The sequence below is a fragment of the Callorhinus ursinus genome, unplaced genomic scaffold (assembly GCF_003265705.2).
Source record: "Callorhinus ursinus isolate GAN/ISIS: 27379988/994484 unplaced genomic scaffold, GSC_fseal_2.0 scaffold1, whole genome shotgun sequence".
NCBI lineage: Eukaryota > Metazoa > Chordata > Mammalia > Carnivora > Otariidae > Callorhinus > Callorhinus ursinus.
The window spans coordinates 58,053,925-58,078,160 of NW_027397063.1; the positions used below are offsets into that span (position 1 = coordinate 58,053,925).

A 24,236-nucleotide genomic window follows, 5' to 3' on the forward strand; every position below is an offset into this window, starting at 1 on the left:
AAGGAACCTGCGGAGTTGTTCCATTTCTTGCTTTGGGCACTGATGCACTGATTCAGCACACTTGTCTAGCCCTCACACTTACCTAGCCTAATTCTGGGAGACTGAAAACTATGTCGCTGACCCTACTTCTCTTTGTTAAATTTGCTTGATATTTATTTAAAATAATGTTCTTTGAAAAGCAATACATGCTCATTTTTTAAAAACAGAATACATAAATAAAGCAAAAGCTCACAATTTTAAAACCCATTGCTCCCCCACCCAGGAATAACCACTGTTTGTAAATAGCCCTCCTATATATGTTTGTTAGTTTACAAAGATGAGGCCCATCATTTCCCTTTCCCCTTTGACCTCCAGTAATGTCATAATCTAAATTTGTGACTCGGCCAACCTGAAGTTATTTTTAGGCTCCCACCTATTAAAATCCTAATCTTACTTATATTTTCCCTAATCCTTTCTTTTAATCTCTGTATTATTTTTAATACTTCACATCAGCAACTTCAAACTCTGCTGGACGAAGCAGATACAAATTATTCATTCTATTACTAGTAACAGTCTTTGCTATCATCACTCCCTCTGTGTAAGGCACCATTCTGAGAATTTTGCATAATTATCTCATTTCACAGCCACCATATGAGGTAGGCACTGTCCCCATTTGACAGAGAGAACTCTGAGTCTCAAAGAACAGATCATGAAACCAGAGTAATAGAGCCTGATTCAAACCCAGCTTTGCCCAGTCCCTACTCTCAAGCGACTGACCAGAAAGCCTCCCATTTTCTTCCATTTCTTCTTTCTTCCAGGTACAATTTCCGCGGGTTTCGTTGGTTACAAGCAATGATATTTGCCATCGAGGAAATCAACAGCAGCCCAGCCCTTCTTCCCAACATGACACTGGGATACAGAATATTTGACACTTGCAACACCGTTTCTAAAGCCTTGGAGGCCACCCTGAGTTTTGTGGCACAGAATAAAATTGATTCTCTGAACCTTGACGAGTTCTGCAACTGCTCAGAGCATATCCCCTCTACCATCGCTGTGGTGGGAGCAACTGGCTCAGGCATTTCCACGGCAGTGGCAAACCTGCTGGGCCTCTTCTACATCCCCCAGGTATACGTGCCTTCTTAGATGGGGCAGCAGTGTAAGCAGGGATCAGGACTCAAAGGGCTGCCATGCCCACTGTCCATGCAGCTTGCTATTTTCCTACCTCCGGCTCTACATTAGCATAGAAGACCTTTTAACTAGTCAGGGCACTGTACCATGACCATTTCAGAATTCTGAGACGCCAACATCAACCATGGCAACTAAACCTTCAACACTCTTCCAAAATTCTTTTAAACATACTGTGTATAAAACTTTTTGTCTTTTTTATCAAAGTGTTCAGTTATTTATTTTTCACTCCCTTCCTTTAGTAAATGACATTCTTCTGCCTATACTAAAAAGAATGAGACCACGTGATGTAAATCCCACCTTTCAAACTCAAAATATCTGTCCCTAATCCTATTCCCTTAAAAGTCTACCTCTCTACCTTCTGGCTGAGAGTTTAGCTCAGGGGGAAGCAGAGTGTATGTTCTCACAGAACAGGAACTTAATCATTGTCTTGCACATTCTAGAAATGGAAAGTACTCTATTTCATTCAACAAATACTTATAGACCATCTATGAATAGTGTCCACCTTGCAGGAACTCAGCCTCGATGAGGAGATGTCTGTATTTTCAAATTCTAGTAAACAGTTCACTAAAACAAGTGCTATCATAAACATTTATTCAAGGTTGCATACTTCCCCCCATGAAGTAAACCTTTTTGCATGTTAATATTCATAGATCTATGACATCATTTTATAATAGTGAAAAATTGGAAACAACCTAAATGTCCACGGATGGGACAATCAGCTCAATTGTGAATGTCCTTTATAACAATTTTTTAAATTCAATTATAAATAATTGATTTATCATTTTCAATGTTTAATATTTAAAATTTGTAAGAGTACCTTTCATAAATTCACATTTATATGTTGGGAGTCTCCATTTCTCTGGTGATAGACATTATCCATTTATATACATATGGCAACTAAAAAAAGTCTTGTCATCATTTCCCGAATCCTTACTTCAGGGAATTAAAGGTGTTTCCCATGGGGAAGCCCTGGCTCTATAACTTTTTCTCAAAATGATCTAACAATGCTCTTATCAGTAAATGTGCTGGGCAATATGCAAATATACATCTTATAATTTTGGTATATTGTACAGAACTTTTTTAAATACACAGTTAAAGTGAGTTGTTGTAGCCAACAGGCATAAGATGTAATTGCCACCAAGTAAATAAAGAACCCAAAGTAAAGGTTTTCATTCTTTGTGGTTTGGATGAAAGATGAGGTTAAGCTAAATTTGAATTACAAAAGTGAAGACCATAATAAGTCTCAGTCAAAACAATGTCACTTGTATCTACAGCAGTGGTTCTCTGCAGTGACTGCATGTTGGAATCATACAGGGAGCTTTAAAAATACCGATGCTTGGGTTTCACACCCCAGAGATCTGGGTTTAATTGATATGAGATGCAGCCTGGGTGGCAGGAGTTTTAGAAAGCTTCTGAGGTAATCCTAATCTGCAGCAGAGTTGGGAGTCACTCTTGCGTGGGGGCAGAGGCCCAGCGGTATTTCTTATGCCACTCATGCCACCAAGTGGATGGAATAAGCAGACCAGCTAGAACAGTTGTGGTTAGAAGTTCTCTGAATCGTTCATGAAATTCTCCCCTCTTACAATAAAAAAAGTTTTGTGTGCTTTTAAGGGTTTTTTGTTTTGTTCTGTTTTGTTTTGTTTTTTGGTGGGGAGAACAGGTAATGAAGTAGTACTTATCCCCACTTTATTTTAAGAGAAACATATCCATAGTAGATATATTTGTTTGTAATTTTAATCCTTTTAAAGTGCTTTTCAGCCCACTTTTCAAAAGAAGAAGTAAGCAATAATTGATGAATTTACAAAACATTTGAGTAGGTTTTTCATTTGCAAACATCTGATTCAGAAGCCTGCTGTTTGCGTCTGCAAGTAGAGCTCTGTAAAAACAATAACCTCTCAACAAATTACTTAATCTAACTACCTACACCTCATGAACTCTCATAACAGCAAGAAGAGGCTTATTCTGATAAAAGAAAAAATTGTCAATTTCATATTACAACTTCCAAAATCAAAAGCTCTTATCAGAAAAATCATGCCCCCTTAGCAAAGTTGGCCCTGGTGGGGTTTTTTTGTTTTTTTTGTTTTGTTTTGTTTTGTTTTGTTTTGCTTTTTAGAGGTGGTGGAGAGGGGAGAGTAGAGGGAGAGGTAAGAGAGAATCTTAAGCAGGCTCCATGGCCAGCATGGAGCCCGTTGCAGGGCAAGATCTCACAACCTTGAGATCATGACCTGAGCCAAAATCAAGAGTCAGACGCTCAACTAACTGAGCCCACCCAGGTGCCCTGGCCCTGATCTTTCATACACCAATGTCTTTCGTATTTTTGATGTAGAAACTATTCATTGATAAGAAGGAATATATTGGAAAAATCAGGGAGGGCACATGATGTGATGAGCGCTGGGTGTTATATGCAACTAATGAATCATTGAACACTACGTCAAAAACTAATGGTGCTATATGTTGGCTAATTGAATTTAAATTTTAAAAAAAGATCTAAAAAAGGGAAAATTCATTTTAAAACACTGAACATAGAAAACTAATTATTTCAACTGGTGAGATATTAAAAGGACATTCCCCCCAATTTTTTCAACTTGGTTTCCTTTAAAATCTCTCTAGAAAACTGGAGAACAAGAGATATTAAACACTCTTTCATTACCAAGAGAGGGAACAACTGGAGGCTGGGAGAGAGAAACCAGGCAGAATAGGAAAGAGGACACTTGGGGCTCCTCTGAAGAGCCTTGGGTTTCTCAAGAACCTCATTCCTTCCAGAAGTGAGTCATGGACAAAGTGTTCATCATAGTGAAGGGGAAGCTAAAACGTTTAGGTCAGAACCTGGACCTAACAGGAAAAAGATGTGTACATGGATATATTATAACCAATGAGGCAGCACAGAGGAAGTTAGGAGCGACTATGGAACAGTGTATAAAGACTCTTTGAAAGTATAAGTAGATTCCACTATTGTTGGGTTGACTTTATGGCCAGACCCATTTCTGAAGGTAGCATTGTGAAGAATCATCCACTGGGAATTATGGTGCTCCCTGAAAGACAGATGCTTGAGTGCTCATGCTCACCCTGGAGATAACAGATTCTGGCTGTCTTCCCCCTTTCATCCTGACTGCCATGAACAGCATGTTTGATAAATTAAATTCATGAATGCTCAAAAAACCACCTCCACATAGCCTCCCTCACTGGTACCTCACGCACTCATTCATCCTGTGTTCTTTCCAGGTCAGCTATGCCTCCTCCAGCAGACTCCTCAGCAACAAGAATCAGTTCAAGTCCTTCCTCCGTACCATCCCCAATGATGAACACCAGGCCACTGCCATGGCAGACATTATTGAGTATTTCCGCTGGAATTGGGTGGGCACAATTGCAGCTGATGATGACTATGGACGGCCAGGGATTGAGAAGTTTCGCGAGGAAGCGGAGGAGAGGGACATCTGCATCGACTTCAGTGAACTCATCTCCCAGTATTCTGATGAGGAAGAGATCCAGCAAGTGGTGGAGGTGATCCAGAATTCCACAGCCAAAGTCATTGTTGTTTTCTCCAGTGGCCCAGACCTTGAACCCCTCATTAAGGAGATCGTCCGGCGCAATATCACAGGGAGGATCTGGCTGGCCAGTGAGGCTTGGGCCAGTTCTTCCTTGATTGCCATGCCCGAGTACTTCCATGTGGTTGGGGGCACCATTGGATTCGCTCTGAAGGCTGGGCAGATCCCAGGTTTCCGGGAATTCCTGCAGAAAGTCCATCCCAGGAAGTCTATCCACAATGGTTTTGCCAAGGAGTTTTGGGAAGAAACATTTAACTGCCACCTCCAAGAAGGTGCTAAAGGGCCTTTGTCCATGGACACTTTCCTGAGAGGTCATGAAGAAGGTGGTGGCAGGATAAGCAACAGCTCCACTGCCTTCCGACCTCTTTGTACAGGGGATGAGAACATCAGCAGCGTGGAGACCCCTTACATGGATTATACACATTTACGAATATCCTACAATGTCTACTTAGCGGTCTATTCCATTGCTCATGCCCTGCAAGATATATACACATGCTTACCTGGAAGAGGGCTCTTCACCAACGGTTCCTGTGCAGATATCAAGAAGGTTGAGGCTTGGCAGGTACATCCTTCACTTAGATAGCAGTTCACTGTCTATTTTGGCAGAGTTGGGTGGATCCAGGCAAGACAGATAAAGTGGTTACCTCAAAAAGGCAGTATCTAAATGACATTGCTATACGTAGCTTTGAATTCAAATTGCCTTTTCAAACATCTGAGCAACTGACTTCTGCAAAATTAATAGTCATTTAACTTGATTATCTGTTTAAAGCCTTGGATCTTTAGCCCAGTGGTTCAGAATACCTAGAGTATGGCCCCTAAAAGCTTTTAAATATCCTGGAACAGATTTAATACTGTGTGGAGTATTTTTACAATGCTTAAATTACAGATATTGTTCCCTTATAACAAGTATTTGTTGAGTACCTATTATATTCCATGCACTAAGGGGCATAAAACTAGTGTTATTGTGTTTAGCCACTATTACCATAGTATTATTTACAATATAATGTGCTGGACAACCCAGTAAGCCAACTAAGCTTAAGACACTAGCAAATCAACGGCATGGGAAAAAAAAAACAAACTCTTCTTAAAAAGATTGGATATTGGATATTTCAAAAAGAAATACTGAAGTAGTTATCATAGAAAATGGTTAGGTGAAGGTGGAACTCCTACCCTCATTTTATGGTTTAGTTTTATTTTGTATTTTTGACTTGAATTACACATAAAAGAGACATCATAATCTTTTTCATTTCACAGAACTTCTGAGGATAAAAGTCTGCCTGACTTAAATCCTACATAGCTGTCCATGTCTTGCATACCATGATTTTTCAACCAAACCTTGTCTTATACTTTTTGTATTTTTCTCAGTTCTAAACTGACCTATCAGAGAGTGCATGGTTGTTAGGGAGAGGGGAAGGGGACATTCCTGAACATGAGTTGAATGGCCCAGCCTCCAGCTTCAGCTCCAGCTTCCCCATATACTAACTGCATCACCCCTGGCAAGCCACTGCCTTAAGCCAGTCTCTTCATCTGTAAAATGGCCCTAATATCTAGCCTACGAAATGTGATGACATATGTGAGAGCAATTTATAAATTTTCAAGCTTTAAATAGATGGTGATTATTATAGTAGTATTTCAGTATGCCTCTAATTAAGCTATCAGTTAGGTTAAAAAATGGTAACTACAACAACTGTGTATGTAGAAACCAACTACCACAGACCCTTGGGAAAAGATACCAAGAAACAAAGAATGTACAACCTATGTCAGTCATTTTAGAGACTCTCATGGGATCAGGAGTGACTGTCTAGGGTGGTACAATGAGCCAGGACCACAAGTACTTCTTAACCCTTCTTGTGTAGGGAAAATCTCATTCAGATGTCATTGTTGGCTAAAGTTTCTCATCTCTGTGAGGTACTTAAAGTTTCTTTCCTTGCACTGCACCACCCGCTTCCTGCACCCTAGCAAAAAAAAAAAAAAAAAAAAAAAAAAAAAGGAGCGGGGAGTTCCAATCACAGTCAAAAACAAAAAAGACTTCAGGAGCCATAATGATAAGGAGAGGTTTTAAGAGGGAGGAATGAAAGGACAATATTTTAGTAAATACTGTTGTCTTTCCTCCCTTCCCTTCCATGTCCCCTGAAAGGAAGACTCCAGCTCTTGAAAAGCCTACAGGATGAGGGTGAGGTTGAAGGGGAAAGAGACTTCCAGTACATAATTTGACAGTTCTGTTCTTCAGTGGCTCCTCTCCACACAAGGAAGTAAGATCCAGATGGTCAAGACCAAAGCTTCAGCATACGTGAAAAAAGCTGTAAGAAGGAGGCTATAGTCAAGACTGGGACTTTTAGTGCCATACAGTAGAAAACCCAAACCAAATTGGCATAAACAGAAGAAACTCATATTATTAGCAGTTCATAATATTGAAAATTGGAGAAGTATTCCAGATACAAGTAGATGCTTTCATCTCCATCTCTGTTCTTTATTCCTCATGGTTAGCAGTTTTCAGCCTCTATAGTAGCTTCAGGCTCATAAAATCTTTACTGTTAGGCTCTTACTTCCCATGATCTCCTGTAAAAGTCCCAGAAACCACACTGATTGACCAGTCCAGAATCACATATCCATCCCTGAAGCTAGGAGTGGAATCCTTTCAAACTATATAGACTGAGAGTAAGAAGGGGAGTGGATCCCCAAAGGGAAATCAGGATGCTGTTACCAAAAGGAGGAAAAAGGAGAGACAAAGCAGGCAAAATTAAGATCCAACACATAGACACCTCAGCTGACAGGTTAAGTACAGGTTAAGATGTGCCATCCTGGCTCACACACAGTCTGGCACAAGTCCTCCAGGAGAGGAGACAGATAGGAAAATAGGGTCGCAGCTCTAGGGAGGAATAACATGTGGTCATTGGCCAAAACGTCCTGTGTACTTGCTGTAAGTCTCCTTTAAGCCTTGTCTCTAACTATCAGGAGATGGACCGACAATTATTCACTCTCATTATGAAGACCTACGTGGAAACCCATCACCTGTACATTATATATAATCTAATCCAAAGATCTCAGCCTGGAATTCCACCCCCATCTCTCTCAATTCTCCTTTAAGCCAACCTGCCTAGCACCTCCCCACAAAAGCATTTATGAGGTTTTGGCATAGTATTTTTGCTTAGATCATATCCCACACCTGAAAGGCCATCAATTTTTGTTTCCTGTATCCACTGTCTACCACAAAGTTTTAACTCTTTCTCAAAACTGACTTTCTCCTAGAAGTCTTTGCAAGTCATACTCCCACACACACTTTTTATGGCCACTCTTTCGTCCTCATTTTTGCCACTTACACACTCAACTTAAGCTTCCACAACTCTTCAGTTGACTGAAATAGGTTCTTATTAATTAAACTTCTGGTTAAATTAGGTCAATCACAAGTTTTTTCTTTTGTTGACCTTTGCTCCCCCTAAAATTTGTCCATCAATTCATATGCCTTAAAGTATCATTAACAAATAATTTATGAGCACACAACACGCAATTCCCTCCTGACCTCCTCAAAGAACCCAAGTCCTTCTCACTGCTCCTCAGCTCTCTCTTCACTCTGACTCCTCCACTGTGCTGTTCAGCACTATTCCAGAACACTTGACACCTGAGTATGTGTAGAATAAATGAAAGAAAGAATCGAAATCTAGTTGATTTGGCCTGACAACTAGAGTCCTTGCAGGAAAGTGTTCAACCCAACAACTCATCCTTGAATCAATCACTCTGGTCCAAGTACTCTAGACTCTGATTATATAAGCCTGTGTCACATGCCCAACAATCAAATTTGTATGGAACTTCATGTAAAGAAGTGTGGAACCACCTTCTTCCTTCTCTCAGGATGATTGTACATAAGGCATACTTCCCACTTTCCCCTACCTTATACCAACCACTCACTAGTCAAAAAATAGGTAAGCATAATGACAGAACCATGGTGATAACAGAAGTCAGATGGAATTGATCTTTCCAGGAATTGCGAGTACTATTGGGATTTGGAGAGGGGAGTGAATTGGGGTGAAAATCAGAAGAGATGGAGGGTAGATAAAGAAATATGGTTGAGGTTAGAGAAGGAAATTGGTCCTGGATTGTCCCAACACTCTTAGTACAGGAAATGGGCAAGAAATAATAGTCTCCTTATCTGTGTAAACCATCCCTCATTCACCCCTGTGTGGATGGGGTGCTTTGTACATCCCATCCCATTTTCCCTCTGTGCTATGATGCCATGTGTAAGAGTTGGAAATCCTAGACAACAGTAGGGGGTTTCTAGTCTCTTCTAATCTTTGGTTTATTTCAATTAAACATTAGAGTATGTGCCAAGAGGTGGTTCCCATTTACGCTTATAATGAGCAACGGTTTGACTTTAAAATCCTTTAGAGGAAATACCCTAAAAGGCCACAAGATGGAAATAGTACCACATAAAAGTATATGACCATCTCAGTGTGTGCACGTTGTAAGTACCTGTCCCTCTTTTACTACATCTTTCGCAGTATTTAGTTTTCTTCATGAGCTAGTTTCTGTCTGTATATTATCTTCTATGTTTAAGTCTTTCCATTAGCCATTTTCCTTTCTCTTCCCCTTCATTTATTCTTATTTTTCTCACATTTCTCCCCAAGTAAGATAATTTAGAGGCATATTATACTGGATTGTAATTTCAAGGAAAATTTTATATTTTCTTTTTTAATGGAACTATTAGTGCCTTCTTTTAAAATTCCAGAAGAAGAGTGTTCTCTCTGGGGAAAATATTTCAGCTATTTTGTAATGTATGTTGCTCTTTTCTGGGTCAATGATTATCAATTTAAAGATTCCCTATCATTGCTTTTAAGGGTGAAACAGTTTCCATCTCAACCTTCCCTGTTATGCAAGGTATTAATGTAGAAAAATTAAGTGTTCAAAGGCAAAACTTGAAAGTCAACATGCCAAAAGAAACATTAAAAATATCTAAAAAGATGACTTAAAGATATGACTTAGAAAACAAATAATTGATTATTAATGGACAAGGTACAAATTTTGACTAGAAAAATTCAATACTCATGATTTTATTTATATACCTGCTGTGAGGGTGAAACAGTACAATACTACGCAGGTTGGGATTTGAAGTAAGGATGAAAACAAATGATATCATCTGAGATGGGCCTTGAAGGATGGACAGACAAGATTTTTGGAAAAGGTCTGTTCCTTGGAGAAAATGTCAAATGCAAAGGCAAATACACAACAATGTAGGTAAATCCCCAAAACATCATGCTGAGCGAAAAAATCCAGACTTAAAAAAAAAAAAAGTCATACTCTTTTATTACTACACTTATATGATATCCTTTCTCTAATGATAGAAAGAAAACAGATCCACTTAGTCTAATGGTGGAAAGAAAACAGATCCACGGTGGCCTAGGGCTCCAACTCAGGGTGGGGACTAACTTGGAAGGGACATCTGGGAACCTTTTGGGATGATACTAGTGGTGGTTACACAGGCATATTTTCCAAAACTCAGAACTATCCTCTTAAAATAGGCATATTTTACCCTATGTAAACTATACTTCAATATAGTTGATTAAAAATATAAAACAATGAAAAGTCACTGGAGTCGAAAGTTCAGGCCATGCATGGAGACAGATGTTGTTCAGTATGGACCACTTTTCCGATTAAGGCCTCTTGTGTTGCCACAAGCATTATACCATGTCTCCATGATCCCATTTTAAAAATAAGCCCATCATCTCAACCTAAATTTTACACTAACCTGTTGTAACTAGCAATAGACAATGTAATAGGTAGACATCTAGTCTGACTCCTAAACCTGAGTAGATAGTATATAGTGTAATGGTTGACAGCTTGGACCCTAGAGCCAAACTAACTAGATCTAAATCTCAATTGCTACTTAACAGCTGTATGACCTTGGGCAGTCACTTAATGAGCCTGTGCCTCACCTTCCTCACCTGAAAAGTGGAGATAATGAAATGTATAAGTTCATTATAAGGATGACATTAGTTAATATGTATAAAGTGCTTAGGATACTGTCTATACATAATAAGTGCTCAATAAATATTAGTCTTGAGTATTATTCTTTTGTAGGTGAGGAAAGTAAGACCCAAAGAAGCCAAAATGATTTGCCCAAAGTCGTATATCTAGCCAGTATGAAAACCCACGTATGTCTAGCCAGTATGAAAACCCACATCTGCCCCAGGCAGTCTGTTCCCCTGATAACACCAAGATTATTGTTAAGAGAACCATGTACCCAATTGTCCCTCTGGGCACATGCTTTCTAGCTCCTAAGCGGCTGCTGGGTCAGCCAATGGTTTCACAGTGAAGACAGTGGTCCCTACCTTCAACCTGGGTGATCACCAGAGGGAACCAACCATCCTGAAACTGATTGATTCATATATAGACACATAGACAAAGTACAGTGTGCAAATCAGTAAAAGTGGACACAACTGACCAAATTAGAGTCTACCAAACATCCCTCTGTCCATCTTGAATATAATTGTATCTCTTGTCACTAAAAGTGCCTGTTTGGCCCATATTAGGCGCTTAATAAATGCTTGTTGAATGAAAAAAGAAAGAGAGAGAATGGGACAATCATAAATACTGAGAGAAGGCAGGGTTTAAGTGGGTAACAACAAAACAGTACAGAGACATAGGCACAGATAAAAGAGAAGGTGAGTGCTCTGAAAGATGTCAGCAGAAAACGCTCATGTGAAAAAAACCCACAATAATTCTGACTTCAGGGGTCCTCAGTTGGTTAAGCATCTGCCTTCAGCTCAGGTCATGATCCCAGGTCCTGGGATTGAGCACCACATCGGGCTCTCTGCTCAGTGGGGAGCCTGCTTCTCCCTCTCCCTCTGCCTACCATTCTGCCTACTTGTGCTCTCTCTCTCTCTCTGTCAGATAAATAATAAAATCTTTTTTAAAAATTCTGACTTCATAAATTTGGGCTGAAACAGTGAGATAAATGATGGGGAAAATACCACTTCAATAAGTATTTTAAGAGTATAAAAAAGAGCATAAATAGGATTATTGAGACATGAAGGAAACCATAAATTTTATTATTTTTAATTGACACAGGCTTCCTAAGAATCTGATCAGAAACAATTTTGAGCCTACTTTGTACCAATGAATATTCCTAAAAGGAGAAAAGAAACTTTTTTTAAAAAATCTCTTTTGGCATTTTTGGTTCTCTCTCTATTAAGGGACTGTCAGCCCTACATTCAGGTGTTGGCTGCTTCCTTCGCCTCCCAGCATACTCTGTCATCAGTCTTACATGGAACAGTTGTTTGGGGGACTGACCCTTGTCTTCAGGACACTGCCAGCTGTTACACCAACATTACTACATTATGGTGATTCCAACTTTCTTTTTCCTCAAGAAAGTGGTGGAAGTTTTATAATCCATTTTCCCATGTTTTGAATGTTTACTAAGAATTAAATATATGCCTGTAATCAAAAACATGACATGCAAAATATAATATCTAGCTGCAGGTTTCTAAAAAGACCACAAAAGACATATTCCCCCACAGCGGGGGGAAAAAGGATCTTTTCCCTCTAGGAAGAGGTTGACATTTTATTTTTTTTTAAGATTTTATTTATTTATTTGAGAGAGAGAATGAGACAGAGAGCATGAGAGGGGGGCAGGTCAGAGGGAGAAGAAGACTCCCCGCCAAGCAGGGAGCCCGATGTAGGACTCGATCCTGGGACTCCAGGACTGTGACCTGAGCCGAAGGCAGTCGCCCAACCAGCTGAGCCACCCAGGTGCCCAAGGTTGACATTTTATTCTTTGAAAACTATAATTCTTATAATATGACTTCCCTACCACTCTTAAGTAAAATCTTCTAGCACATTTTAAAACAAATTCTAGTATTTCCCTATTCACTTGTGTGCAATTTTTTGTTTGCTTCTTTAAATCTGGAATGTTTTTCTTTTTAATTCAAAATGTAAGAACTTAAGTTACAGTTATATCTCAAAGGGAAAAATTATGTTGGCCCTTTATCCTGTAGTATAATTTTAAGTATTTTGCTTTTAAAAACAGGTTTAAGTTACAACTGATTATATAAAAGCCTTAATTTTTATGGTCTTCAATGAAGTTTTTCAAAAAGTGAATCTTAAGTCTTTTCACCTTATTTGAAAGTTCTTTTGTTTATTTGTTTTTGTTTGTGTATAGAACTTAGAACTTTATCTTTTCAGTCTGAATCAGCTGAATTCAGCCCAACTGTACTGGCTAGAACCTCCATTCTGTAGCAACAGTGTATAGCCACAGTGAGAATGGACATTCTTATCTTGATCCTGATCTTGGGAGAAAAACATTCAGTCTCTCACCACTAAGCATAATGTTAACTGTAGGGTTTTCATAGATGTCCTTTATAGGATTCAGAAAGTTCCTTTTTACTCCTAGATTATGGAGTTTTTATCAGGAATGGAGATTGAATGCTATCAACTACTTTTTCTGTATTTATTGAGATGATCATATGGTTTCCCTTTTGTAGTATGTTAATGTAGTTGAATGTTAAACCAATGTTGCAGGGCACCTGGGTGGCTCAGTTGGTTGAGCGACTGCCTTCGGCTCAGGTCATGATCCTGGAGTCCTCGGATCAAGTCCCGCATCGGGCTCCCGGCTCAGCGGGGAGCCTCCTTCTCCCTCTGACCCTCTCCCTTCTCATGCTGTTTCTCTCTCTCTCTCTCTCTCTCTCTCTCTCTCTCAAATAAATAAATAAATAAAATCTTTAAAAAATAAAAAAATTTTAAAAAATAAACCAACCTTGAATTCCTATGATAAACTCTACTTGGTCACAGTGTATTTTCCTTTTTGTAGATAGTTAACATTCATTTAGGAAATTTTGCTTCTATGTTCTGGTTTTGGTATCTGATTAATACTGGCTTCAAAGAATGAGTTAGCAAGTACTGCCTCCTTTTCAATGTTCTGAAAGAGTTTGTGTGGAATTGGTATTACTTCATCCTTAGATAGGTGGCAGAATTTGTCAGTGAAGCCAGCTTGGCCCAGTTTCCTTTGTGGGAAAATTCTGAGCTGCAAATTATTTCTTTAATACTTACAGGGCTGGGGCACCTGGGTGGTTCAGTCAGTTAAGTATCTGACTCTTGCTTTTGGCTCAGGTCATGATCTCCGGGTCATGAGATTAAGCCCTGTGTCAGGCTCCCACTGGGTGTGGAGCCTGCTTAAGTTCTCTTCCTCTCCCTCTCTCTCTGTCCCTCCCCCACAGCTCTCCACATGCACACACACACTTGCTCTCTCTCTTAAAAAAAAAAAATACAGGGCTATTCTAGTTACCTTTGAAGACAGCTTTGATAGTTTGTGTCTTTCAAAGACTGTGTCTAAGTTGTCAACTTTATTGGCATAAAATTGTTTAGAATATTGTTTATTAAATTGTTTATAACATTCTCAGACTATCCTTATAATGTCTGAAAGATCTTTAGTGATGTCACTTCTCATTCCTTTTTTGGAATTATGCATCTTTTCCTTTTTTTCTGATCAATCTGGGTAGAGATCCACTGATTTTATTGATCTTCCCAAAGAACCAGCCTTTGTTTTAGTGACTTTCTATTTTTCTGTTTTCTATTTCACTGATTTTTGCTCTGATCTTTATTATTTCCTTTCTCCTGCTTTATTTGAATTTACTTTGCTCTTCTTTTTCTAGTTTCTTAACTTAGAAAGTGAGTCATTGATTTGAGAACTTTAGTAATTTTAGTGTTACAAATTTCCCTCTAAATGTTGCATTAGCTGTATCCCCCAAATTTTTATATGCTATGTTTTCATTTTCACTTAATTCAAAATACATTCTAACTTTCCTTTTCATTCCTTCTTTAACCTATAGGTTATTTAGAAGTGTGTTGCTGGTTTCCACGTATCTGGAGATTTTCCAAACATCTTTCTGTTACTCATTTCTAATTTAAATCCTCTGGAGTCAAAAAACATACTTTGTATTTTTAAATTTATGGAAACTTGTTTTATGATCCAGAATATGGTTTATCTTGGTAAATATTCTATGTGCCCTTGAACAGAATGTGTATTCTATTGAGTGTTCTATAAATATCAATTAAGTCAAGTCTGTTGATCAAGTATCGTTCAAGTCTTTTATATCTTTATTGATTTTCTACCTACTTGCTCTTTTAACTAATACAGAAACCATGTTGACCTTATTTTTCTTATTTATCCTCAGACTGGTGAAAACCTCATCATGGTTTGACATTACCTCACAAATGCAACAGTATTAGTTTAATGCCCACACTATTGACCAAACATTCAACAGACATAGGTTGAGTATCCATTAAAATTCAGGCCCTCTACAAATCACTGGGGATACAGAAAGGAATAAATCTTCTTTAGAGGAAATTTGTCTAATCTTGGGTATAAAATTTCTAGCCACAAAGATTCTGGGTGCTTCCTCTTCTGGGTAAGATGTTTGTACTTCTCTCACTTTCTGCCTATCCTTATCTCCCTGTCTCATTTGAGGCTAGAATTGCTATGTCTCATTAGTAAATTCTCAACACCAAGTATGCTCATGGTTACCTTGTTGTCAAGGTCTCTCCAGCTGCTAAATATCAGCTCCACCAATGAAGTCATATTTGGATATTTGAAATCCCTTTCCATACCTCCTTTTTAAAACAGCTTTATTGAGATTTAATTCACATACCATACAGTTCACCTATTAAAGTGGTTTTTGATATCATTTGCAGAGCTGTGCAACCATACCCACAATCAATTTAGAATATTTTTACCACACCAAAAAGAAACTTCATACCCTTTAGGTATCACTCCTTCTCCCCTCACCTCCCCCCATTACTAAATAACAACAAACCTACTTTCTGTCTTATATATTTGGATATTTCTGGACATTTCATATAAATATGTCAAATTTATATAAATTTATAAATATAAATATTTCTGTGTGACTGACTTCTTCCACTTAGCGTGTTTTCAAGGTTCATCCATGTTGAGCATGTATCAGTACTTCATTCCTTTTTATGGCTGAATAGTATACCATTATATGGATATAACACTTTGTTTATCCATTAATCCAACTGATGGACATTTAGCTTGTTCCAACTTCTTGATTATTATGAATAATGCTACTATAAACATTTGTATTCAAGTTTTTTTAATTCAATTATCCAACATATGGTACATCATTAGTTTCAGATGTAGTGTTAAATGATTCATCAGTTGCATACAACACCCAGTGCTCATCACATCACGTGCCCTCCTTAATGCCCATCACCCAGTTACCCCATCTCCCACCCACCTCCCCTTCTGCAACCAATAGTTTGTTTCTCAGAGTCAAGAGTCTTTCATGGTTTGTCTCTCTCTCTCTGATTTCTTCCCGGTTTTTCCTCCCTTCCCCTATGATCCTCTATGCTATTTCTTATATTCCACATATGAGTGAAACCGTATTATAATTGTCTTTCTCTGCTTGACTTATTTCACTTAGCGTAATACCCTCCAGTTCCACCCAGGTCAATGTAAATGGTAGGTATTCATCCTTTCTGATGGCTGAGTAATATTCCATTGTATATACAAACCACATCTGTTCATCTGTTGAAGGACATCTTGGCTCTTGCCACAGTTTGGCTATTGTGGACATTGCTGCTATGAACATTGGGGTGCAAGTGCCCCTTCAGATCACTATGTCTGTATCTTTGTGGTAAATACCCAGTAGCTCAATTGCTGGGTCATAGGGTAGCTCTATTTTTAACTTCTTTTTTTTTTTAAAAGATTTTATTTATTTATTTGACAGAGAGAGAGACAGCAAGAGAGGGAACACAAGCAAGGGGAGTGGGAGAGGAGAAGCAGACTTCCTGATGAGCAGGGAGCTCAATGCGGGGCTCGATCCCAGGATCCTGGGATCATGACCAGAGCTGAAGGCAGACGCTTAACGACTGAGCCACCCAGGTGCCCCAATATTTTTAACTTCTTGAGGAACGTCCATACTGTTTTCCAGAGTGGCTGTACCAGTTTGCATTCCCACCAACAGTGTAAGAGGGTTCCCCTTTCTCCACATCCTTGCCAATACTTGTTGTTTCCTGCCTTGTTAATTTTAGCCATTCTAATTGGTGTCAGGTGGTAACTCATGGTGGTTTTAATTTCTATTTACCTGATGACAAGAGATGTGGAGCACTTTTTCATATGTCTGTTGGCCATTTGTATGTCTTCTTTGGAAAAATGTCTGTCCATCTCTTCTGCCCATTTCTTGACTGGATTTTTTGCTTTTGAGTGTTGAGTTTGGTAAGTTCTTTATAGATCCTGGATACCAGCCCTTTATCTGATATGTCATTTGCAAATATCTTCTCATATTTCATAAGTTGCCTTTTAGTTTTGTTGACTATCTCTCTTGCTGTGCAGAAGCTTTTTATCTTGATGAAGTCCCACTAGTTCATTTTTGCTTTTGTTTCCCTTGCCTTTAGAGACGTGTCTTGCAAGAAGTTGTTGCAGCCGAGTTCAAGTTTTTGTGTGGATATATGTTTTCATTTTTCTTGGGATGACACATAAGAGTAGAATTGCTGGGTTGAGTGGTAACTCTATTTTTAACTTTTTGAAGAAGTGTCTGAATGTTTTCCAAGGTGTCTGCACCATTATACATCCCCACCAGCAGTGTATGAAAGATTCTGATTTCTCTACATTCTCATCAATCCATTATTATCTAGTCCTGTGCCTTTTTTTAAATGAAATCTAGCCTCTTTGCCTTTGCTCCTCTTTACCTATCTACTTTATTTCCCCTTGTTCTCTAGCACATACACGAATTTTAAGAAGCTGGTTTCTTTACTGCCCCCATAACACTTCATGTTTATTCCTAACTTGATCTTTGTCCATACTATTCTCACTGTTAACACCATCCTTCCTTCTGTCCTTTGCCAATCCAAATTTCTACCATGCCTCAAGCCTGTATTGACCTTTTCAGTCCTTTTTAATTTCCAACTCTCCTAACGTTAGCTGTATTTACAGCTGATACCCCATAAGTTAGCACTTAACTATATTTTATCTCACATGGTTTGTTACTTCATCCAATATTTTTGTCTTATTCCTTATCTCCCTAACCCATTTGTAAACTCCATGAGGACTATATTACTATGCCTTATACTACTGCAGCCTAGTTCAGAACATAGTGGATAGTCTATATTTACTTGTTGATTGATTCTAAGAGCATACAAATCTCACCTTGTATTTACAATGAGTTTTTTAATGGAAACTTTAAGAAAATGGTTTTTGATTAGCTCCTTCTTCATTCAAATTAAGATTATGGTAGAAATCTCCATTCCCATGCCAATAGCAATGGGATGCAAAAGGATTATAGCCAGTGGTGATCTTTGAGTCACTTTTCTGTCCAATCTGATCAATGTAGAAGAAAACCATTTAATTATAAAATGATTGTCCCTGTTCCCTTCTCTATCCACCCACTGATGCCTAAAGAGTTTCACTGCAGAGAACCTATAGACAGAAAAAAGGAGAGAGGAAGTTTGATGCCTGGCATATTGAGAACCAAGGAATCAAAGCTGAATAAAAAGTAAATTTACACTAGATACTCTAGTTTTACTGCTTTATGTGCTTTTAAAATTGTTCTTCAAGTAAGAGTGATGCTTTTTAAAAATATATTTAATGAGGAAATATTACTGACAAATACTTGCCATGGACACTCTAAACAATTTATATTGGATGCAGGATGGTGCAGTAGGAAAAGCTCATGTTTCAATCAAAGCTCAAGAACTTCCTAGCTTATGACTGGCAAGTTTCTTGACCTCTCTATTCCTCCATTTCCTCATCTATAAAATAAAGATAATAATAGAGTTGTTGTGAGGATTAAATGAGATATTGTGTAAAGCATTAGTACAATGCCTGTCACATAGACGTATAACTAAGAGGTAGCTCCCTGCCTCTCCACTCTTTTCATCTCCTTTTACACACATCAGAGGAAAGACAGAGTTAGCACAATTGTGGAAAGGACCATGGAAACTGTACGATTAGGATAAAACCCTTGCACTGAAAAGTAATGGTGGGTATGTGGGACCAAAGTATGGAAGGTTTTGGAAGCTACCTAGAGAAGTTTGAAGCATATTTCATCTGAGCCATGACAGGTCCCCAGCAGGATGTGGGAAGAGTATGATTATGGAATGGAGAAGGGTAGATTGACCATGTCAGAAAGGTTCCAGAGTGGGTGCGAGGAATGAGGCTCTAAGTGCTGCAAGAGAGGGTCAGCCTTACAGAGTAGAAGGACTGTATGTTCCTCTCAGGGAAAGAAGGCTGTGTCAGGACAGGGATGCATTGGGGTAGAGGCAAAAGTGACACCACAGACATCACTCTGTATAGGAAGAGGCCAGATCATTCCAAAAGCAAGGAGGAAAAGGAAGGAGAGCTAGAGGTATAAAGAAGGAGCATATCTGGGGCACCTTTCTGCAGACAGGTTTAAGAGCTCAGTAAAAATGAAGGAAAAAATAGAACATTGATGACCACTGAGGAAGGCTCTGGAGAACACAGGTGGCACGAATCCTTAGTAGGATTCATTCTCAATCTTTTTTCAGGATAGCTAGGCAGTTCTGGTTGCAGAACAGAAGAACAGATAGCAAGGAGTGAGGCACTCCCTCCTCCACCGTAGGTCTGGGCAAAAGTCAGGGCAGCCAGAGTCTACCAGGGTAGCAAAGAGGACACTAAGGGAGTAAATCACACACAGAAGGTTAGATGAGGTACCCAGGGTGGTGTGTTTGTGTGCATATGTGGTCTCCCATAGACTCTGTCCCTTGACTTGTCCCAGAGTTGTTTATGAGCAAATTCAGGTAACTCCTTTTCCCCATTTAATTTTCCTTATAATAAATGTTTATTTGAAAATAAACTCAAGACTGATAGATACTGTTAAAAAGCAGTGTCAGTTCTGGAATGGAGTGGAACATTAAAGGTGCCCTCAAGGAGTGGAGCATTAAAGGTCTAGCTCAGTCAGCTCAGTTTGTCATGCATATTAATATGGATAATGAGTGCTAGGCCTCAGTAAGGCCATCCATTAGACAGACTCAACCCAAACTTGTTCCCAGTGTCAGATTGGATATTGATTTTTTAGGTACCTTAAAAATAATGATAAAAGGGAGAGGTGCCTCTAGATGTACTCCCGGGACCACCAAACCACAGAAGAGAAGTCCATGCTAGTGTTTGCAGAGACCCTGCTGCCTCTCTGGCCCAGCACTCTCCTTTTTTTTTTTTTTTTAATTTTATTTATTTATTCGAGAGAGAATGAGAGAGAGGGAGAGCACGAGAGGGGGGAGGGTCAGAGGGAGAAGCAGACTCCCCGCTGAGCAGGGAGCCTGATGTGGGACTCGATCCTAGGACTCCAGGATCATGACCTGAACCGAAGGCAGTCGCTTAACCAACTGAGCCACCCAGGTGCCCCCCGGCACTCTCCTTACAAAAGTGAGGAAACATGCTCAGAGCTGGAAAGTGATAAAGCCCAGTGACTTATGAGGTGCAGCAGAAGCAAGCATCTCTACATTCACAGGCTAGGCCGTATCTTAATCTCTCTTGGTGGCTCAGTGACCCCTGGCACGTCCCACATGAAAGGAGCTGAGTGTCCCCTGCCTCCTCCTGATCCATGTCAGGGGCACACAGGAAGCAAAGCCAGGAGCCTAATGATGCTACAACAAAGCACAGCCATTAAGAGCGCAGGCTTTGCACCACTTGCTAACTGTGTGACCCTAAACAAGATACTTCCATTTCTATGCCTCACTTTCCCCATCAATAAAATGGGGGTGATAGTACTATTTGTTGTAAAGATTAGATAATGAATATAAAGTATTTAGCATTTGTGCCTAAAATGTAGTAAAATGACTACTAAGATATAATAATTATCACTATTTTTTTGTACAAGAGCTATGTGACATATATAGCAAGAGCTCCACCCACAGCCTCATTTCTTCCTTCCACCCACCACCTCTGTGATCTTTGGCAGCAAGACACTTCCACAGAGGCAGTAGAATAAAGATGGTGCAAATCATAAGAGTACTTCATGCCTCCACTCCTTCCCCAAAACCCATCTTAGAATACACCACAAATGGCTCTGGCTTACAAACCCTGCCCCTCCTGGGGCACCACCAGTTGATGATGTTCCTGCAGAAGATTTGATTTGGCCAGGGGCCATAGTGAGATGTACCCATTTTACTTTCCTGACTTCAAGAAAGTGTTTCTTACCCCAGTTACCATCTGAATACCAAGTAAAGCCCAAGGCTTACCAGGGCTGCCGCTAACACATGCAAGTACCTTAGTGTAAATTAGAAAAAGGTGCCTCTTCCTAAAAGTTATGTTCCTTCCACTTTGTTAGAACAAGATAGTTTACTGTCCCTTGTGCAGTACCCAACATATTCAACCATACATGGAAGCCCTGTGGCTTGTTCTCAGAATCTCTGTTCCTCTTTAGGTCCTGAAGCACCTACGGCACCTAAACTTTACCAACAATATGGGGGAGCAGGTGACTTTCGATGAATGTGGTGACCTGATGGGGAACTACTCCATCATCAACTGGCACCTCTCCCCAGAGGATGGCTCCATAGTGTTTAAGGAAGTCGGATATTACAACGTCTATGCCAAGAAAGGAGAAAGGCTCTTCATCAATGAGGAGAAAATCCTGTGGAGTGGGTTCTCCAGGGAGGTATGTGCTGTCCATCAGAACAACAGATGCCTCCACCATGGGGAGGAAATTGTGCTGGGCTTTGGGAGGGCCTTGGGCTTCACCACTGGACTTGAAAAATGATAACTCCACTTCCCTCAACTTACTAACTCTGCACTGCCGAGGTTCCCTGTGAAATCCATCAGTGTTTAGTGTACGGAGGAGAATCCTCAGAACCTGAGTCCCATACTTACTATATTGGAAAATTTGTTATTCTTTGTAAGTCTGACTCCTTGACTAAATGACTAACAATTTCCTCACTTAAAACTTCCCCAACTAGAGCAAAATATTTAAGCAAACATAAACATCATTTAAGGCAGGGCCCAGACAATTCACACAGAGTTAGTTCCCTGTCATCCAAATAACTCAAGGCTGACTTATAAATCAAAAGGACAATTTCTTAGATTAAATGGGTTGATAACCTGGGAAAGATAAAATCTCTGAGAGTACTGTGTTACTATGGTTCAGAGTGCTAATGTGTACTGTCCTTCATTATTTCTTTTCCTTCCTTTCCCTGGACTCCAGGGTCCCAAGAAACTTAGAGATCACGTCCAATACTGCCCTTTCTATCCCTCTTTCATTAGAAGATAATGCCAATCATCTTCTATTCAAGTTTTTTAAAAAACTTCTTGTCACACCAGTTATTTCTTTTCTGTTAGAGCAAAGAAGTTTCATTGTTTTCCATGCATTTAACTCTGTAAGATGTCTCCAAACCAAGCAGGTAGATGGGAAGAGAAGGGAAGAGTCTTATTAAAGAGACATTTTGGAAATAGGATGAGTCCTTCCATGTTATCTGACATGATCATATGGAATGAGACAGAAGTAGAGCTTCTGAAATGGTGAAGCAATAAACTGGACAAAACTGTCAAAAACAACTATTTAAGGATCTGGCAATCAACCAAAAGCAAACAAAAGGTGAAGTGTCTTTTTAAGAAAAACTAATGAAATTTGGGTAAGAAAAGTCTGCGGCATTTTAGCTTGGGGCAGCTCCCCAATTATTTCTAATAATTTGGTTGCTGTTTCAAGTTTTCTATGTGGACAATCATATCATCTGCAAATAATAATAGTTTTATTGACTTCGTTCCAATATATATGCCCTTACTTTTCTTGTCTTATTCCACTAGCTATGAACTCAATGTTTAATAATAGTGGTGATAGTGGGCATTCTTGTTTTAAAATAAATGCTTTTATATTTTCTCATATAGAATGATGTTTAAGAATTTTTTATATTACCCTTTGCAAGTTAAAGATATTTCTTCCTAATTCCTTTTTCAGTTCAGTTTTTAATCATAAGTTTGTGTTGAATTTCATCAAATGCTTTGTCTTCATCTACTGATGATCGTATGGCTTTTCTGCATTAATTTATTAATGCAGGGATGACATTTATAGATTTTCTAATGATGAACTTGTTTGCATTCCTGGCATAAACCCAACATGATCATGGTATATATTGTGTCTTATGTCCTTTGAGTTTGTTAATTGTTTTAGTATTTTTCATCTTTTTTCAAGTGGTAAAAAATAGTTGTACTCTTTCCAGGTCCTTTCAGATTCCTATACGTTATATATACCTCCAGGACTTCTATATATTTTTGCTTCCAATAACCAAAACTCACCACTCTTTTTCAGGAGACTACCAGCAGGCTAATGGAACCCACTTTGCCCACAGGCTCAGAGAGGCAGAAGAGCCTAGGAATTTACATTTCCTTAAGATGACCCTTAACAATGAGTGGTGTGGAAGTATGAAATCTCTGGCTCCCTTTTCCTCAGGTCAGGACAGCTCTGAGGAACAACTTACAGTCCAGAGTTCTCCTGTGGGATCAGGCAGAAGCTACTCTCTTGAGGGTCTTTGCTCAAGATCACACCCTTGCTGTCTTGTTCCCTTCTGTGTCTGACTTGCTCCATTCTCTTCCTGGTCCCCTTGAGAGAACTTTCTTTATAAACTACTTGTACACAGATCCTCAACTCAGGTATGCCTCTGAAGACAAAGTAGTGAGATAAGCCTGTAATTTTTTTTTTCTTTTTCAAACTGCTCTTGCCTGGTTTTGGAATCAGGGTTACACTGGCCTTATGAGTTAGAGGGTGTTCCTTCTTTTTTTTTTAAACCTTTGACAGAAGTCACATAAGATTAAACTCATCTGTTCCTTGAAAGTTTAGTGTTATTTTCCTGTGGTAAACACAGAATAGTGGTCATCTCGGGTATGACTATGTGGTGGGGGGGTGGGGAGCAAGGGGTGGAGGAAAGCATACAGTTACATGTAGGTTATTCTGGTCCTAGCTTTTGTTTTGGGCGGTAATCATTAAAAATGACTGAATAAAAGTGATTGAAACATGAATAAATAATGATGGGGAAAAAAACAAGGATTATGATCAAATTCCATGCACCTGAAGTCCACTAGGGAAGGAAATAAATAAACAAACAAACAAACAAATAAAATCTCTGTTATCTGAAATTAATGTAGCTATTGCAGATTTCTTTTGGATAGTAATTGCCTGACATATCTTTCTGATTCATTTACTTTTGACCCCTCTATGCCTGTCCTGCCTGCCTTGCTGAATGATGGCAAGTATCTCAGAAGTCTCCCTATAAAGCCTAAAATAAAATTGCAGGAATTGCAATTCACTGCAAAGTTCAAAGTCTTATTTCAAACAAACTTCTCCTCATCTCAGCATCTCCCCCTTGTAATGTCCTGTGTGTAGGTCCATGTCCCTATATCTTTTAGTTTGTCTTAAACTTCTGTTTCCATGGAAAGTAAACAGGTGTGCCATTCTGGGACTTGGAGGGAATGGAACGGGGGATTATTTAAGGTGGATTTTGGTCACTGTGCAAAGTCACAACAACTAATCCTCCCAGAATCCCATGAATGTGTGTGTGTGTGTGTGTGTG

General features: G+C 39.2%; 1 protein-coding gene across 3 annotated transcripts in view; it reads left to right on the forward strand.

Moving 5' to 3' along the window:
• Positions 1 to 24,236, forward strand: part of CASR (calcium sensing receptor) — a 79,670-nt gene that overhangs the window by 50,867 nt on the left and 4,567 nt on the right. For all 3 annotated transcript variants that reach the window (XM_025868924.2, XM_073894279.1, XM_073894275.1), the window contains 3 exons: positions 798 to 1,104; positions 4,390 to 5,274; positions 21,104 to 21,334. In XM_025868924.2, the coding sequence (XP_025724709.1) occupies positions 798 to 1,104; positions 4,390 to 5,274; positions 21,104 to 21,334 (1,423 nt within the window). The remainder of the gene's footprint in view (positions 1 to 797; positions 1,105 to 4,389; positions 5,275 to 21,103; positions 21,335 to 24,236) is intronic.